The sequence below is a fragment of the Tubulanus polymorphus genome, chromosome 3, assembly GCF_964204645.1.
Source record: "Tubulanus polymorphus chromosome 3, tnTubPoly1.2, whole genome shotgun sequence".
Taxonomy (NCBI): Eukaryota; Metazoa; Nemertea; class Palaeonemertea; order Tubulaniformes; family Tubulanidae; genus Tubulanus; species Tubulanus polymorphus.
In genome coordinates, this window is record NC_134027.1 from 11,660,072 (window position 1) to 11,679,616 (window position 19,545).

Below are 19,545 nucleotides of genomic sequence, written 5' to 3' on the forward strand. Positions count from 1 at the left end.
AAAGATATACATCACCTTAAATCGTCATAAGATATTTCATGAAAATGTTCCTAAAAAGGGAACTGGATAGAATTACAATTTCCTATGAAGAATGGAAGAAAAATGATCTTCGTAGAAATTATTTATTTTTTTTATCGCTAATTCAACACACTCGCTTATTTCGCACATAACTCCAATTATCCACGGTCTTCGTGTCGTAAACGAAGTTGTCGATATGATCTTTGTTCGTTAAATTTTTCAAATACTGTTCCATACAATCGAACGCCAGGTACTCGAAATCGAAGAACATTTTGTTCATGAACGCTACGCTTCGGTTTAATGTTTGTTGCACCATGCGACCGATATCTCCTATTCCATGTATGCATATGTCGCGTAGAGCTTTGCCGAAACATGGTGGATGGCCCGGATAGGAAGTCCAAACTTTCCATCGGAAATGCAGTGAATCGCTACTCAGATCGACTGAAAATGCAAACAAATAAAAAAAACGATTTCAATTTGCGATCGGCACAGACAAGTCTAATGTCATCAGGAAGTTCGGAATAATAAAATCTATTTTTTTTTGTATAGCGCTCAATCTCATGATGACTTTACAGAAAAAATAAACAATATAACAGATAGTAAAAATACAATATTCATTTGAGTTATAAGTTTCATCGAAAATATGCCTTTTCTTGAAAATCTTAATGAACTTATCCTGAATTTATTTTGTCCCATAGTGTTGGAGAGATAAAACTAAAAGATTGGCAACAAATATTTCTCTTCTGCGGTTCATATAAAATATATTCAGTAAGATTAAATATTAGTAAGATTTTACGACATTATGTCCGTCAAATTCAGATGAAATTTTTTCTAAAAGGAATAAACATAAACATTAAAGTTAGAGTAAAGTTTTGTGATTAAAGTCATATAATGATTTATAATGATCATTAAATTGCCCCGCCCCCGATTGCTGGTTGCTGCAAACCAATAGACAGTCTCCTGTTTGCACTAGGCTTTACAGCTAGTGGTTTTAATACACTTAAAGTATTCCAGACCTTGAAAAGACTACATTTTTCCGATGAAAGTAAGTTCCCACCGTAAAAAATCTGTTTTTGGAGCAGGCGTATATAGATTCGAAAATGAGAAGAAAATATATAGAGACCCCACATTTTTCTCTTAGAATATCGAGCATTTATTTGACTTGTGCATCTGGTTTACTGCAGGACGCCTGTGAGTTTCGAAAAAAGCCCTACCCGCATGAGCACCGGGTACGCAGACGTTTTTCTGGTACGAACTCAGTGTCGAGTAGAAAGTTTCGTCTGGAACTTCAGTACCGCGCAGCCAGTTGTACAGGTTGATCGCTACGTGATTTCTCGTGATGAACTCGGTGAAATTTCGATGAGCCATCAAATGAAGGTTGCCTTTAAAAAGAGTCAATTGATGCGGTACGGCGGATTTGTTTTTCGCCCAGCGTTTCTCCCTGAAAAGAAAAACAGAATTTTTAGAATCAATTGTTCCAGGTTTCGTTGTGGGCATTGAAATCCTTGATTAGCCTTGAATTGTCAAAAGGAAATTCAAGGCCTTGGAAAGCCTTGAATTCAGCACTTTTCACCGAGATGATGTCAATTGACTTGGACCATGGATCCCCTCTGAAATCCCACCAAAAACATCTGATTGAAAAAAGTTGTGTTTTCATCAGATTTAATTATGAAAAAAAAGATTTTTTCTTGATATTTCCATCTTGATTATTTGCAGAAAGTATGTTTTCTCCCATCATTTGAATTCAACCCGATACAGTTTTCACACTTATTTTTTTCCATTATATTTCCAACATTTTATTTTACATGGAAAATCTGTACTTCAACTAATTAAAAAGTCATCAGTGTAGGCATTCAGTAACTGGCTCAAAATTAAGATTATCAAATTTCTTAAAGTTGCTGTAGTTGGCCGTGTCGCTAAATATCAGTGAATTCAGGTCAGCAGTGGCACAATGAGCCCTGCTGAAGCAGTTTTTGATTGTTTTTGAATGGATGAAGTGAGGAAATATTGCCGTAAAAATGTTTTTCATGAGGGTAAAAAGCCTTGAATGTGCTTTACAAATGGCCTTGAATGGACTTGAATTTTGGTTGGTCTTGGGGATATGAACCCTATGTTACGCATATAGGACAAGCTGTATAACCATTGGCCATGTTCTATTCATCTACTGCAGGGTTTTCAGCGGTCCTTCTAAGTCCTTTTTTTGGAAAAAATTTCGACAAACATCATCTTTTTCCTTCTTTTATCGTTACACAACTCAGTGCGGAAAGACTTTTATGGAACACTTTTTATGGTAGGTCTTTTTTTCACAAGATGTCTCCAGGGGGACTAGTTATTGATAATGTTCTATACATAATACATGTGGGGAACTGAATGAGGTAAACAACAATGAAATAAGCAAAATATCGAAGTTATGAAGGCATATTTTGTAAATAAACCGAATGAAGAAAAAAGATTCAAAACAGCTGAAGTTTTCCATAATCAGGTCTGGGACATTACAGCGATGATATGGATATGGATTAAAGCTTAGTTATACAAGACAAAAATCTCCAAACTTGAAACGGATATTTATGAAAGACTCGGTGACCTGAAGTTTCATTAGTTATGATAAACCGTTGCTGGTGAAACTAAAATGTTAGTAAATATCACTGGTCTTAAAAAATAATCCTAAATCTTACCATCGTTTTCTCTCTTTGCTGATGAAAATGTCATTTGAACCATTCATAGCCTTAAGAATTCTGACCAATTGGCGATTACTAACTAGTGGCACTTCTTGTCCTGTAAGAATAGAGAATCTTCTTGTTTCGATCAATAAGTCGAGCAGTTTTTTGACGCGTTAAAACCGTTAGAATGATGTTTTTATACATTGATACCTAGTATGCGCTATATAAGGGGTTCTGTGTGAGTTGATGTGCACTACATCATCAATATCGGCGTTTCAAAATAACAATTACATATGTGAATTTTGGCGTTTATTTTGTAATCAAATATATTTCATAACTTTTATTTTATCTTCGATTAGTTTTGATAATTATTTATTTATGAGAGGAAGTGCACTACGTCCTCGATATATCGGGATTAGACTGGTTGCCGGATCAATTCAATTCAATTATCGATATATTCAATAGTAAACAAGCTTTATTGTTCCTTATTATATGAAATGTCGACAATATTAAGCAATATATTATTTATTATTTATTTTACGAGGCGTCAATGAACTTTCAAGTTAGTTTCCTCGATCTAAGGATTTGAAAAAAGTTTGTTTTCTTTGTTTCTCCGATAATTTGAATTCAATTTAGCACAATTTTCGCTTCTTTGAATTATTTTTACGCAATCCTTAAAAAATTTTATGTAGAAAACTTATTTTCATTTTTTCTCTTCGCCCTCCTGTTATAGTTTCGTTCTTCAGAGACGGAAATTACATTAGGGGCCAGCCTTCCACGCCTTACTGAGGCCAGTCAAAGATTAAATGAAAGTATCTTTCGTAGCATTATCATGCAAATCTACAACATGTATAAGATCGTTTCATTTTGTTGGGCTGAGACACTAGATCATTATGTTGCAGTATATAATCAGATTTCCATCAGTTGCCAAGAACTCCTGAGGCTCAGGGTGGTAAAAAGCTTAGCTTAACTTTTGCTTCATATTACTCTGCATAACTACAGGTTACTTACTATGAGTTACTTCATTAAACACTTTTGATTAAGTGATGGCTTCCCTGTATATTTGTGTATTACTTTCGATACTAGCCAACCCATATATTAGATTTAAATGCAATGCTGTTCCCATAGAAAGAATTCCTGCGTATCACCTAAATTACTTATCACAGGAAATTGATAAAAAGGCCATTTTTGTATTATTGTTTGGATTACGGATCCGCCGCAAAATTTTTCCAATTCTAGGTATAAAAATAAAATTTTATTTTGATTTTTTTCCAACTGCCCACTTATTTTTGAGATATGGAATAGATATAGAAATGAAAATGAACATTAAAAATTTTTTCCACTGCAACATCATCCTATGACACCCCACCCGAAAAATTGCGGTGGACAATGGCCTTCTAATCGATAGATGTGGTGGCTTTGTTCAGTAAATACTGTCACTCGCAAAATTGACAGCGTCACTTATGAGTGTAGGCAGTAAATAGACAATATTCGGGTACAGTATTATTTTCCCAAAAGGACCTCCAAAATAAAGCAATTTTTATCTTTTTGTCAAATCGCGATCATGCTATTGACTATTGCCACAGTCATGCAAGCATTTTTGGCCCAGGCCAACTGTTAGCAGAGTTTTATTTGCCATGCTGCCTAGACCGCGAAAAATCCCTTTCTGTGGTTCTCCTCTAAGCTCCCTAGGCCACGCGCTATGTCAGTGGGTGCCTTTCAAAGTAGTTTTTTCTCTGGAAGGCAGTTTAGTTTTTAAACTGGCACCCTGTAGCATTGTTAATGTATAAATATGTTTATCTGGTCGTTGGGAAATTCGGAAATTCAATACTGAATAAGTAATTGATATTGTTCATTCTAAAATAGGTATTACGTCAAATATGACAAACCAAAATACACTTCTTTTGACAATTTTTATACTGTACAGTGTACTAGGTATATTCCTGTATTCCTGTGGTGCTGTCACTTGGCATATTTTCATCAATGTTCAGGATGAATAATTCGTCTTTGATCATTGTCTGTTTGATGTCTAGATTATAGATTATGAACACATGATGAATAGGCGCGGCAGTAACTGAGTTTGAAATTCTAACTGATTGATCCGACCATCATCTATCATATATTGATTAATTGGATGTTCAGTTGTTGATTATTTGTGTTATAGAGAATTTGTGTTGTGAAACGCAAACAACAGTTGTTGTAAATATTCAAAGTCTGCCTAACTAGAGATCAATGTGGATTAGTGAAAATGTGGATAAGTTCAGTTGTACATGTTACAGGTTGTATATACAGGGTCCAATGACTCTTTGATTCATCGAAAACTCCTTCTAAACCGAAATGCTTTTAAATGTGCTTAAACTTTTTGATTTGAGTAAAATGCTCGAAACTCCTTCAATTTCGAGATATAGTAGGCAATTAGAAATTTTTGTCTAGTTTGTAGTTGTACAGTCTTAATTGTGTTTCACTCCCGAACTATGTTCTCCATCTCTGTCATCTGAACATCATAAAGGGGTACTCAGGTTGCCCTTATAACTGCGACTACAACTGAAAGCGACTGATTCGAGCAACTGGCAGCGATCATCAGCGACTGGTTTTTTGCCAGTTGCGAGGACCTGAGCGCGTCTACAACTGACAGCGACGGGTTGGCGACGGAAAAACTGCCAGTCGCTATGAGTTGAACATGTTGAACTTTCAGCAACGCGTTGCAGCGACTACCACTAGTTGTGCAGCGTTTTTGTCGACCTGAGCGCTTCTGCAACCAGTTTCTGATATCCAACTAAGATGACCTTCACTTTGCCGCTGTTTATGGGTTTGAGTCCTGCTATATAATGTTCATTAAAACAATTTTATTTGGGCCACTTTTTGTCAATAACTGACTTTTTGTTCATTCTATAAACACTGATAAATAGAACAGTCATCTTGAAATTGACTCTAAAAAGTGATTTTTGAACGAAAATGACTACTTTGTCGCCTTATCATATTAAGCAGATTGAATCGAATTGAATAGATGAATCCCTGCAATGAGACGTGGCTTATATCAGAAACAAAAATACGCGCTGATAAACATGGGCGGCGCTATTTTGAAGAGATCATATGATCAATTAAATCTTGTGTTGCAGCAACGGTCTTAGGCGACCTGAGCGCGCAGCTGATTAGCGTTGAACGTTTTAATCAGTTGCTGGCAGTCGTTGCTATTGCTTGTTGTAAGCGACCTGAGCGTAGTCTACAACTAGTGGTCTTCAGTTGTGTCGCTTCGTAGGGCGACCTGGGTGCCCCTTTACTCTAGAATCTTCATTTCATGTGGTTAAGCTTGAATTCCTCTAAAAATATATCAGCTGTAAATCCAGAAATTTTTGGCCTAGGTGTTACTACTGGATCTATCAAAATAAGAACTCTCCAGTCTTTCCTACCGATGTTTATCAGAAGACAGTGAAAGTGATGTTTTTACCGGGAAAACCTCAGGACTTTGAAGTGGACAGATTGTGGTCACCCTGAAATGCACAGTTCAAAGCGGTCCTTGAAAGTCTTTATAAGTCCTTAAATGGGAATGGGTCGATTCGAGGCCTTGAATATCATGGAGTGGGCTCTTAAGGCTGGCTTATGTCGACAAGCAACGCGACGCCTACAGACTCCTACAGGCGCAGCTGAGCGCAACCGCGATCGCAGCCCAGCTTATGTCGACTGCACTCCGATTCGCAGCAACTGAGGCCGACTAGTGGGATATGTTGGTATGACGTCGGGTTGCAGTCGCAAGCCAGCTAATGTCGAACCGATAGAGCAGCAACTGGCGGCCTCTCGTAGGCCGCTAGTTGCCGCTAATCGGCGAAAGACCCAGTTGCATCGGTAGGCGTTGCGTTGCTTGTCGACATAAGCCAGCCTTTAAGTCCTTAAATCATTGTCACAGTCTCGAATGGCGTCATCTCACGTGATAACAATTTTAAACTTTGGTCACATATCATTACCGGTGTACAGTTTATCAGATCATGGAATTGTCTGATGGATGGACCTAACTTAATTGAAAATTTTGTGAACTATTGAAAAAATCAATAAAATTGCTCGTATGAACGATGAACCCTGGAAATGTAGTATCATTACCTGTCAGATTTATATAATAAATCCAAGTGTCATTGAAATCTAACAAATCTTTGATACACTGAAGATCGGCGTCGAGAACCGTGATCGTCGCCCATTTCACGTCGAACGACTGCGACGTCAGAATCGCGTTCGGGAAACAATCGACGATTCGTTTCATCGCCGCCTTGAAATCGGCTGACGCTTTTTTGTCGACGTGAAAACAGTAGTAGTTCTGCGGCGCGTAGATCATCCGCAGTAAACGTTCGACTTGCTCGATATCTTTGTAGACAGTGATCCCGAATGCGATCGGAAAATTCTGTTCCTCGTCGGATGACGGGCGTTCGGCGTACGCGCGCGCGTACCGAAAATCGTCGCAGCCGAAACAGTCGATGAAATCGCCGTATTCCGACGGGTTTATCGTCACCTGCGCGTGCTTCGTCGCGTATCGTCTTGCTTTTTCGATGACGCGCGTGGCGTCCACGGCGGCGATCAATTCCCGACAGTATGGCGCCGCGTACGTTCGTTTCGCGACAAACTTCTCGATAATCGTCCGATTGATGACGCCTTGAAGTTTCGACGCGTGGGCGCATCGTCGAAATTTCTGTACGATATCGCCGCCGCTGTCTTTAGTAGTAGAAAACAACCACGGTATATTTCGTCCGTCCCAATGCAGCAAAAACGTACATACCAGAACGATGTATATAGCGACGAGTACGGACACGTATACGAATACTACACGACTTCTCAGTTTGTACATCGTGTCCCGGTTTCAGTTGCTATGCTTCGAGGTGTCGTAACGTTTCTCCCGTTACAATCCGCATGGAAAATCAATTTTCCGTCATCCGCGATGAATTCTCTCTCGTTGGTACCGCCGCTGCAGTCAGCGTGCCGTTGCGATGCGTTCACCACATTCTTCACGATGTTCCGAAGAATAGAGAAGAATAGCGAGTCGTTGAATGTATACAAAATCTAATATGAGTAGATTAATTATTCGATGCGACGATGTTGCGTAACTATCAAGTGTTGAATTCTAAGGGCGTCTCCTGTGGCTACGCTCTGGGTGGGGTCATTACATTGATTTTTCACGCGTAAATACTGATTTCCCGTGTTTATATTTCATAGATTATTTTCAGAACGCTCTGAGTTTGTCGCAGGCCTGAGCAAACGTTTCTTCCGACTATTTTCGGAACTGAGTTTGTCCGTCGGGCGCCTGAGCAAACTTTGCAAACGGCAAACATGTAGATATTTATAATGGCAAAATACGTTGGTAAAATGCCCATGAACGAGTGAATGCTGGGGATGACGGCAAAGCTACTGAGGGATGCGGATTCAGCTAGTGGCTACTCGGTTACCACGCTTCCTATTTCCTTCTACATTTCAATTAAATTTGCGCTTACTTTTCTAATAAGTGAACAGATTTTCAGCGAAACCGTTACACTGAGTAAGAATGCGAATCGTACATCTATCAAATGACTTGTTCGATAATTTTAGGATTTGCCAACCTAAAAATCAAGTTTAAATTTCATAGAAAGTGAATATCGATTATATGCGAATATCGATTACGATTACGATTATAATTTTACTGACACTCCAACCATTTCCATGGTATATGGAGGAAAAATATTACACGTGCTGTGCGCAGTGAATTTCAGCGACAGAAATGCCACACGCGAAAAACACTGCTGAAATTGCGCTGCTTGATTTCATCGAAACGTAACCGTTTTTCATCCGGGTGTTGGTTACGGCTCATTCAGCTAGCAACACATGACGTTAAAAGATTTGGTCAATTCATCTGCCCCCCGGAGGCCACAATCGATCAGAAAAAATGCACCAGCACCACTGCTGAGGCAAGCGACGATTCCCCAGGGGTAACTGGCGGTTACTCAGGTTATCGCGCTTCAATTTCTTCTACATTTCAAATTCAAATAGACTTTTAAGTAGATCAATTTCAGTGAAATCTATGCAATATTCCGTGTGAGAAAGTGAATCGTAATCTATTGGATGACTTGTTATAATACAGATGATAATATTTGCATTCGAGAGCAAAAAACTTCAGTTCAAATTTTATTAAAATTCACTATGAATAACTGAGCGCATTGTTGTGCCGACTGTTTTCTATGCGTTTTGTTAAGCTGTTTTCATTACACGGCAATCATCTCATCGTTTGTGGGCAAAACTTAAAATTCAAAACGATTTGTGACAAACCCCTTGATGTAACGAAACATTTTACCACACACATGAGCTCATGCGAAGTTAGTACACATTGTTGAGTTACCTCACCCACACTTGTTGAAAAACACGCTCAAAAGAAGCTGTGGCAAGTGTGTATGAACTATATGACAACATTTACTACATATCTGCGGCATTTACAAGTGACTTTTCGTCATCGTTGTTAGATTTATTTGTATGTGTAAGAATCATTCTGTTCCTATTCCTTCTCCATCGCAAAAAAAGATCTAGATTAAAGGTCTTGCAGGGGGATACCCGATTGATATGCTACCTACTTTTATCAGCTTTTTAGTAATCAGCCATGCGTATTGGCAATGAAAGGGTGCTGAGTTTGAAATTTAAGTGGAAATGTCGAAGTTCGACTTATTATGTCGAAATGTGAGTTATTTTTATTTGACTTATATATAATATAAATTTCTAGTTAGTTATGTCAAAATTTGAGCCATTTTTCTATTAACTCGAAATTTGGCTGAATAAGTCGAATTTTCACATAAGAATAAGTTGAATTTCGACTAGATTAACTCATCTCAACGTGATAAGTCGGATTTCACTCGTGTGTCACTAACGTGACAATTTGGCCCGGGCCTGAATCGTTTCCATGCGATAGCGGCTTTTATTATCTCGATATTATGACATAAACGTTTACATTGTGAATATTGCGTAACATTGCATAAACAAGTATTGGTATTATTTTAATGCAGGAGAATGCTCTTTTTATTAGATAGAAGTCTATTGGTTTAAGGCGTAAACCTAAAAAAAAACGTTTATCTGTTTATCTGATCATTATATTGATGAATGGCTCTCCTACACCCATCTCCTGAGGCTGGGCTGGAAACATATCTCACCGATAAATCTCGCCAGGTTATACACCAATGAAAAATATACCGAAAGAATTTTGCGCATGTGTTTTGCAGCCAGATATCTCTAGAGGAGCAAAAAATAAATCCACATAGCAATCTGATGCTGTAGTAAATCGTACTGATACATCTTCTATCATCTCACCACGCGTTGTTGAATCTGGAGGCACCCTGCCACCAGGAATTTCTATCGGAATCGTAGTATTGGCGATATTTACGTTCTCAGATTTACTCGAAAACTGAAAGATTCGCCGGAAAGCTATCATAAGATAATCTATTTTCACTTGAAATTTGACTCTTTTCCGATTTCAAATATTGTAAAAGCATTTCCCCATTAATGGACAAAAAGTAGAAAAATATATTGGAAAATGGAAACTACCAGGATCACATGGAGACGATTTGGCCAGAGCCATATGTGGCCCTAGAGAACACACAAAAATCACTTAGTCATTACTAGGGCTTTTTTATCACTTGGAGTGGAGTACAGATCTACCTCTCAGAATTCTGCATAAATCATCAAATTTGTGTCCTTTGTGTTTAATCGCCATTTTAAAAAAAATTGTTTTCTTTTTGTTAAGTTCGTCCTTTGCAAAAAGTTAGCTTTCCTTATTTCTTCCATTAATATTCACCTCTATTTTATTTTTCTTCTGCAGATCTTCCGCGATTTTATGTAGAAAATACTAAACGTTTTCATTCGCTTTTTTCCCATTCCCTTCCATGCTAAAACACCTGTTGTAAAAATTTTTTTCCTGAAGAATCCAAGTAATCAATTAGAAAAGGCCCTTGAATGAGATGGCAGGCGAGGGTAGTCTCTTCCAGAACAGTTAGCATTCACACAAAATGATGGACCCATGCTAAATTTGGTAGGCCCTAGTCCAGTTTTTAGTTGGGCCAGTCAACCAGGCACGGAACCAATTGACACCAGTGTGAATGATTGTGGACATCCAGAAATAAGGCCCAGTTCAAAAGCGCTTGTGGGAAGGATCTCATGTATATCACTTAACTGCATTTCATCATGTATCGTATCATAGCGTTTTTGTTCTCAGCAAAATAATGATTTAACGTTATTTGAATCTGAATCTACAGTTGTTTTTTTTTCTACATTGTTCGGTGTCTCTATATTTGCAGATGTAGCGGAGTTGAACATTTCATTCTCGAAATTATAGATGATCTGCCCGACATGGAGCTCATCATAAACACAAGAGATAACCCTTCGGCGGGCTCGGTTCCCGTTCCTATATTCTCATTCAGTAAGGTAAATCTTTTGATTGGCAGTGGATCTGTAATGAATATTGACTCGCAAGCCATACTTCAGTAACAGTTCTGACAGATGCCGTGTCAACTAATTAAGTTTCTTTTATTTAGACCATTCGTCGAGTTTTTTGAACCATTCGAACATTCGTAAAATCGACAATACGTAGCTATTTCATGGTAATTTACCTCGGAACCGCCGAACAGGGGTCTGACAAGCGTGCACCGCAATTTACAAATATTGCCGTTGTTCGCGTTCATCAGCTGCTAGATCGAAGCTTGTTTATGAAAGATTTACGAGGCTAGCTTTTTTACCCGTATGATTGAGAATTTTCATAGAGTGTGAGCACTTGTGCGTGCATTGATGAATTGAAGCGCCGGACTGCAGTATGGATAATTAAGATACAACGCACCTGATGTTGCCAATTAAACAATGTACATGAAAAAGTTATATCTTTTCTGAACAAATAGTTTTCATGGTATTTTTTACCAGCGTTTATAGCTATATTGTAATGTACTGACTGTCTAACAGTTAACGATCCAACTCAAATATTGCCCAAATTAGGCAAATTTTCGTATAATCCAAAAAGGACTGTTTTGTCAAATCATGTAATGAGCTGTATCGGTTTATTTCTTATCAACCAATTTTGTACTAAAGAAAATGTGTATTCATCTTCAAAAATCTGAGGCAGATCTAGGATTTTTTCAAAGGCGTTGCAGGAAAAAGGACAACTATAAGTCATAGCTGGTGCTGTGCGAGCACCAAAGTTGTGAAGCCTGTAGGCGGGTCTGGGGGCCTACGTTGGAAAATTTCGAAAATCTAGACTTATTTCATTTACTTTTCAAGGCATCTGATCTCGTAATCTTCGTTATGGCAACTTTGAAAGTATAGATGTCTTTATATCAAAAAGATTAGGGCCTGACAATAAAGGGCACACAGATTTCAGGGGTTTGCTGATCCCCTGTGGATCTATCCCTGCGAAATTAAGATCATCGGGCCGCAACAAACTATGTTATAGAATTTAAACTTAAATCAGATGCAAATCTCACAGGTTAAGATTTATTTGATTTAGTATGGATGCCATATGGCCGAAGGGTATACTGATACTAGGTTTTCTACCAGCCAACTCTAAGTATGCGATGCACTTGTTGTCTAGACTCTCCCCATGACCTTTTTTTAACCAAAATTATCCGAGGTTGCCGGCAATAATCGTCGGAATTCATAAACATGACATGCATAACCCCTGAGCGATAGATGAAATGTAAATATTTTACGTCTTACGTATAACAAAGCAAGGTAAGTCATATAAACTCATAACTCAGTTGTATATCCAAAATATCCAAAATGAAAATTGCTTCCTTTTATTTAAACACACAGCGATGTTTTCTCTATCTTGCCCTCTTTATCACACTCGTACTTCCTGAAAGTGTATTCGATTTATTGTACCTAGAATGTAAACGGGTATTTGGTTGCAAGCCCTTGCTCCTGTGTGTGGTACTTTTGATTCGACATGAACAGCTACCGTAACGTATCACTTCATTCTAATGATTCAATGAATATTTTGATACGTATCTAGTATGCTTACTCGTCTCAAGATCAAACAGTTCTACTGAAGAAATTCATTTTAATGAAGATTGGCAGCCATTTAACAATTTCTGACGAACAGAACATCAATTTTATATCTTTTTATTGTGAATCTTAATGTTCTTTATCATATAGCCCCGGTAAAAGGTAATAACCCCCAACCCTGGTAGATATCCCCTGGTAAAATTGATTTCACAACTAAATTTTTCAATACACTAATGTAAAAAAATTTAAATAGATTTCAAAAATGTTTAATTTTCCATGGTGATGGTCGCAATATTCACCTTGGATAATCTATGCCACATAAAAAATCAGGGATATTCTACTTTAAGCGAAAATAGTGTGGAATGAAAAAGAAAATACCAATAGTCAAAGGGATAACAATAGGGTTTTCTGCTGAAAGTCAGAAAACCCTAAATACTTAATAGTTTTCTTTGTTAAACTCCAGTCTACTGGCTACAGATCATAATCTCATCAGTAAACTCACTTCATTTGCGATGTAAATCATTTTCTAACCAACATTTCCTAGGAAGTGTGCCATAAAGACAACTAGAATTTTGAAATGGATTCTGTAGGTGAACATGTCACACAATATGTATCAAAATGGGAGTAACATGAATTTTTTGGTACTTTTATTTAACCCTTTCAGTGCTGGCTAATTAATACCCTATAGTGCTGAAGATAATTTGAAAATTCTGAAAAATTCCACCCTAGTGTGTTGAATAACGGGAATAGCACTATAGTGCGTCTTCACCCTGGCGCGGTATATCATTAGTTACTAATATTTCACTATTTTTGACAGGTGCTGCCATCTTTCAAGAGAGATAATTAGTAATTGCTAATTAAATCAATACACCGCAGTGCGGTGTACTAGCAAAATCCATCACTGATTCATACACCGCACTGCGGTGTAGACGCACTGAAAGGGTTAAATGAACTGCAGTGAATTTTGAACGCACAAAAGTTAATGAACTAAATATCCAGCTGTACCAAAAGGGTCCAAACATGTCGTAATTGGTTCAGTGAGGCCACAGCTGAGACCAGGGAGTATGTTTTTGCTGGTTCTGCTCAGTATGGCTCTTTGTAGATTTACATCCATTGTTTCGTCAATCTTACGCTGTGAAAGTTATCCTAGTTGCGTTCTCTTGGCTATTAGCTACTGAAATTCTGTTCTTTATTTTAGGTAGCAAATCTCGATTACGATATCATGTATCCAGCATGGACGTTCTGGGAAGGAGGACCCGCTCTATGGCCTATATATCCTGTTGGGCTCGGTCGATGGGACCTGATGAGGGATAAGTTGAGCAGGTTAGTCCATTCTTTCACCAATAGGTGCCAGTACTGGTAGATATGAAGGATTCATTATCATGGATCTAATTTGTAATGAAATGATAAAAAATTCCGATGATAACTTACGCTCATCCTTTCTTCAACTCTTTAATATTGTATTGATGAGTGGCATTATCCCAGAAAGCTGGACTATAGGCTCTATTAAACCGATATTTAAGAATAAAGGCAATATTAATTGTACGGATAATTATAGAGGTATAACGCTAGTTAGTTGTTTAGGCAAACTTTTTACAAATATCCTTAACAATAGATTAACATGTTTTATGAAGGTAAATCAACTTTTAAGTGAAAATCAAGCAGGTTTTAGAGCGGGGTATTCTACTACCGATCATCTATTCACATTTAAATCTATTGTTGAGCTATACCTTAATCAAGGTAGAGGTCTTTTCTGTTGCTTCGTAGACTTCCGCAAGGCCTTTGACTCCGTATGGAGAATTGCTTTATGGAAAAAGATGATGGCTTTAGGTATAAAAGGTCTCTTTTTTAACACCGTTCACAACCTCTATTTGAATTTCAAATCTTGTGTATCGTTTAAAGGTGATACTTCAAATTTTTTCCCTTCAAACATCGGAGTAAGACAGGGTGCAAGTCTTTCTCCCCTGTTATTCGCTATTTTCCTTAACGATATTGATAAATTCTTCAACGATAACAATAGTAACTCACTCACCTTTATTAGCAAACTATACAAAAAAAGTTTTGAAGAAGAAATTGAGGTATTACTGAAATTATTTGTATTATTATATGCAGACGACACAATTTTATTTGCAGAATCAGAATCTGAATTACAAAACAATTTAAATATACTATATGATTATTGCCAAGTAAACAAGTTATTTGTTAACATTGATAAAACGAAAATAATGATGTTCGCAAGATCGAAGCAAAGATTAAAAAACCTTCCCGATTTTCTATTCGGTGATGAGACATTGGAAAGAGTAGATGAGTACAATTATCTTGGAATTTTGTTTAATTGGGATGGAAAATTTACAAAAGCGAAAAAAGCAATTCACGACAAAGCTGTTCGAGCAATGTTTGCTATTATTCAAAAAGGCAGAAGATGTAATCTTCCTCCAGACTTACTTTTTAAATTATTTGATTGTTGTGTGGCACCAATTCTATTGTACGGGTGTGAAATATGGGGCCATGAAAATATCGATATACTAGAAAAAGTCCACACAAGGTTTTGTAAATTAGTTCTAAAAGTACCAAAATTCTGCCATAATACTATGATATATGGCGAGACTGGCAGATTACCTTTATCGACTACTATTAAACTTAGAATGATTAAATATTGGAACAAAACTTTAAATGCTAACAAGTCAAAGCTGAATCTAGTAATGTATAATTTTTTGTACGACTTATACAGAAAAGATTTATATGTATCTGATTGGATTTGCCAAATTAAGGAAATTATACAAAACTGTGGGCTGAACTTTGTGTGGCAAGACCAGGTAATCGATCTACGGTCGATAAATATCATAAAACAATCTCTAAAAGATAGATACATTCAAACATGGAGGGAAAAATTGCAAAATAGTGACATATGCGTAAATTATAGAATCTTTAAACTTAAATATGATTATGAAAACTATTTATCCGTTGTACCGAACCACTTCATGTATAGTCTCGCTGAATTTCGGATCGGTAGCCGTAAATTAGATGCCAACAAATTTAGTAATGTAAATATTGATAGAAACGAACGTATTTGTACATATTGTAGTCTTAACAAAATCGGTGATGAATTCCATTTTCTTTTTGAGTGTTCCAAACTATACAATATACGAAGAGTTTTCTTAACACCTTTTTATGTAAATAGACCAAACACTTTTAAAATGTCACAATTATTTAATGCTGTAAATAACAATATATTAATTAAACTCGCAAGATTTGTAAATGCTGGTCTCAAGCTACTCAAGTAAAATTCATGTATACATATCTGTTATCTCTATTATTATTCTATTCTATGTGTATCTCTGTTTTCTTGTTTTTAAGTTTTGTAAAATATAAATTTTATTGTACAAATTCTTGTAACCTCTATGTACCAATGTTTGGTTAGAGCGAAATAAATAAACCTAAACCTAAACCTAAGGAGTAAGCTTCGAACACAGTGAAAAGTTTTATAAAGTAGATTACCACGGAGCTGAATTCCTTGGATTATCGGATAAGCTATGAAATATTTTCCTACTCCATTTAATCTGGTGATAATCAATCATCGCTCAAACTTGCCTTGAAATTGCTTACCTTGGAAAAAATTTATCATCCCCGCGAGATCCAAGGCAAGTGCAGTCTACCGTGTCTGGATAATAGACTTCTAATGCGACTGATAGAATATTCTTTTTACTATAGGCAAGCAGAGATATGGGGTTGGGATAAAAAAGACTCGATTGGATTCTTCCGAGGCTCACGAACCAGCATGGAAAGAGATCCGTTGATTTTGTTGTCAAGAAATGAACCAGAATTAGTGGATGCCCAGTACACAAAAAATCAAGCATGGCGGTCTGATGCTGTAAGAACTGTTTTTACTTGTCCTGTTTACAGACAATCCTAGTGTCGGAGTATGACGGAGTATGATATATCAGTGTTTTAAGGTGTCAAAGATTTTCATGATTTTTGAATCCAGGTTTTTTCTTTTAGCAAAAGAAGCCACCAAAATATATATAAGTATATTGATTTGTCGCTCACTGAGAAAAAGAAAATAGTCCATTACTAAGCACCAAATAATTATCTAGAGCGAATCTAGCCTCTAATCCAGATCACCACTTTTTAAGGCATTACCCCAGGAATATAAGGGGGTGGGGGTTCCCCCGGATAATTGTATGCAATCTCAGAGTTTGAGGGGACGTCAAATTCAATTTTCCACACATCAATCCAAAATAAGAGTGCCCAGTTATATTCTAGCTTCATCCAACAAAGCCATGTTAAGTGAGTTGAACATAGAACATAGAAGAAAAGAGTTATATTAAGAAAATAAATCTTCTCTGGCATTTGATGTCTCGAAAAAATCCTTGGAAATCCCGCAAGCGACGCTGAAGCTGAATGCAACTATAGCTCTATGTAAGGGCTAATCTAGCAAAATCGCTCTGCATAAAGTATGGTACTAACTTAGCCCAGAATCTTGTATGAATGCTACGTATGATAATGGTAGGATTGTGAATTACTGATAGCAACGAAATCGCGATAAACTCATTTTTTTCATGTTTTAACCATTTACCATTGTTTGTTATTACATTAGTATTGTACGGTATAATTTGATAACTCTTTTCAGGACACTCTTTATAGACCACCGGCTGAAATCATTCCATTAGAGGATCATTGTAAATATAAGTAAGTGAAGGTACAAGCCACGTTCGCACTATCACTAGTTAGACCATTCTCAATGGGTCCGTACCTGGAACAGGCCAATTTGGAATGGCTAACTCCGGGTATGCGGTCACACACGTGTTACACACAATTTGCTGCAGATAGTTATGACTTACCCCCCCAAGATGTCTGCATGAGTATTTTACCCCCAAATGAATATCTTTTGAACACAGCTATAGTACCATCTATTACATAAATTTCTTCTAAATTCTATATTTTTTAGTAATGTGTCGATGAAATTGAATAAAAAAATGACGTGTAGACCAGAGACTAAATTATCCAGAACAATAAATTATTTTTATTTCAAAAACAATGAATTGCAGTTGACTGTGTTTATATCGTCATTGCTTATATTGGAGAAACATTTATATTATTCATTCCATTTGGTCCAAATAAGTCTCTTCTATGTACCGTATTATGCTTATATCATATGGATATTGCCAGTCCATGCCTATACAATACAAGCGCAGTCAACTGCACTACAGTAAATAATGAATATTTTCGAAAGGTATATTTTATGGTCCTATAATCAACTCTTTTTTCAATTATTCCACAGGTTTTTATTCAATTTTCGAGGCGTTGCCGCTAGTTTTCGTTTGAAACATTTGTTCCTCTGCGGATCAACAGTTTTTCATGTTGGCGATGAATGGTTGGAATTCTTTTACCCAGCACTGAAACCGTGGGTTCATTATATACCAGTCAAGAAAGATTTAACAAATGTGCGGTAAGTGGGGTCAAATGGTATTACAGTGGGACCTCTTTAATACAAATCTTGTCGGCAAAAGTGAAATGATTGTATTAAATGGGTTTCGTATAATCCAAGCATGCAGTGTTATAAGTATCTCAGCTGGGACATGCTGGAAATCATCATAATAAACAGGTTTCATCATTAAACAGGGGTCCAATTCCACAGTTCCGAGTTAGAATTTAACTCAGAGTTAACTCATTGAAAATGAACTAACTTTAACTCAGAGTTAACACTAACTCACTACTGTGGAACTGGGTCATCATCATAATCGTATTAACAAGGTTCAACCATAACATCTTTCACCCACTGCCATGACAAGAGTGATGTTAATGAATGTGCTAATTCAAACATAAGAAAAGAACAATCGTTATACATGTACCTCATCATCAAAATTCCTAAGATCTTGCTAAAATATCCCGACTCAAAAGTAAAGCAAGAAATCTACGAGCGTTTGTAACTTCATCCTACGAGATATAGCGGACTAATCTAGTATACAAGTGCACATGTGATCTAGGCCCGCCCTTATAATGTAAACTATACCACTTGTGGGCGTTGTTATAACAATTCTTTCCTTTTTTTCAGGACTTTATTGGAATTCGCTAAAGAAAATGATGATTCAGTAAGAGCTATAGCTGAAAGGTATGTATTTGAATTTTGCTCTCATAAATGACATGAAATAAAATCGGAGATGATCATGCATTCGTTTTCCTTTTTCAGGGGTCAAAAGTTTATTTGGGATCATCTCAGAATGGAAGATGTGTCGTGTTATTGGGAAAAACTATTGAAAAGTTACGCAAAATTGTTGAAATTCAAACCAACGAAGAATCCCGAATTTCAACGAATTCTACCAAAGAAAAACCCAAGATAACACAGTCGATAATTAGATTTTCCCACATTTCATCAACTTCATTGTCAACTATCAATCAAATCTCTGTCTTCCTTAGCTAGGGATCCACAGTGACTTGTGAGAATTTTACAAGTCTGTTAAATCTTATTTTGTCAACAAAGCGCATTAGTACAGCTAACAGTTGTATTTTTCGAAGAAAGTCCTGTTACGAAAATAATGTGATTAACACCAGTTTCGTCGTATTCTAACTTCAGGACCTGATTAACAGATTTGTGACTTAAGTCAGATGTGTAAATGAACGATAATTTGTTGTTACAATGAGAATTCTACGCGATAATCAGTGTCCAAAAAATGCTAGATGTAAACGCTAAGGTTTATGATTGGATTTTCATCTTTCATCATTTTCGTTATGATGTTGTTAAAGACTACTGCTGTTCCGAGGTCAATTCTTATACAGTAGACTCTGCTAAGTCGGATGTTCTGGCACTGTGAAAATGTGTCCGACTTGAGCCATATCCGTGTTGATATATGTTCATGTCAACGAATATCTGAGCTCAAGGAGTCTT

General features: G+C 36.9%; 2 protein-coding genes across 2 annotated transcripts in view; one reads left to right on the top strand and one right to left on the bottom strand.

The window, feature by feature from the left end:
• Positions 1-19,245, top strand: part of LOC141901475 (protein O-glucosyltransferase 1-like) — a 30,458-nt gene extending 11,213 nt beyond the window's left edge. The window contains exons 4-10 of the mRNA XM_074788738.1: positions 10,967-11,093; positions 13,858-13,982; positions 16,371-16,530; positions 17,290-17,348; positions 17,941-18,108; positions 18,715-18,771; positions 18,850-19,245. Coding sequence (XP_074644839.1) covers positions 10,967-11,093; positions 13,858-13,982; positions 16,371-16,530; positions 17,290-17,348; positions 17,941-18,108; positions 18,715-18,771; positions 18,850-19,000 — 847 coding nt within the window. The 3' untranslated portion in view covers positions 19,001-19,245. The remainder of the gene's footprint in view (positions 1-10,966; positions 11,094-13,857; positions 13,983-16,370; positions 16,531-17,289; positions 17,349-17,940; positions 18,109-18,714; positions 18,772-18,849) is intronic.
• On the bottom strand, positions 142-7,509 carry LOC141901063 (beta-1,3-galactosyl-O-glycosyl-glycoprotein beta-1,6-N-acetylglucosaminyltransferase-like). The gene is made up of 4 exons (XM_074788135.1): positions 6,774-7,509; positions 2,694-2,793; positions 1,233-1,459; positions 142-459 (listed from the first exon to the last, which is right to left on the bottom strand). The coding sequence occupies exons 1-4, from the start codon at positions 7,507-7,509 to the stop codon at positions 143-145; spliced, it is 1,380 nt and encodes a 459-aa protein (XP_074644236.1). The 3' UTR covers position 142.
• Positions 19,246-19,545: the final 300 nt, after the last annotated feature.

Bases quoted from the DNA above. Each gene is read 5' to 3' on its own strand.
- LOC141901063 (XM_074788135.1), bottom strand. From the start codon at position 7,509: ATGTACAAACTGAGAAGTCGTGTAGTATTCGTATACGTGTCCGTACTC. The intron at 2,794-6,773 runs GTAATGATACTA...CTATTCTTACAG, and splicing joins TTATTATATAAATCTGACAG to GACAAGAAGTGCCACTAGTT. The intron at 460-1,232 runs GTAGGGCTTTTT...TTGCATTTTCAG, and splicing joins CGTACCCGGTGCTCATGCGG to TCGATCTGAGTAGCGATTCA.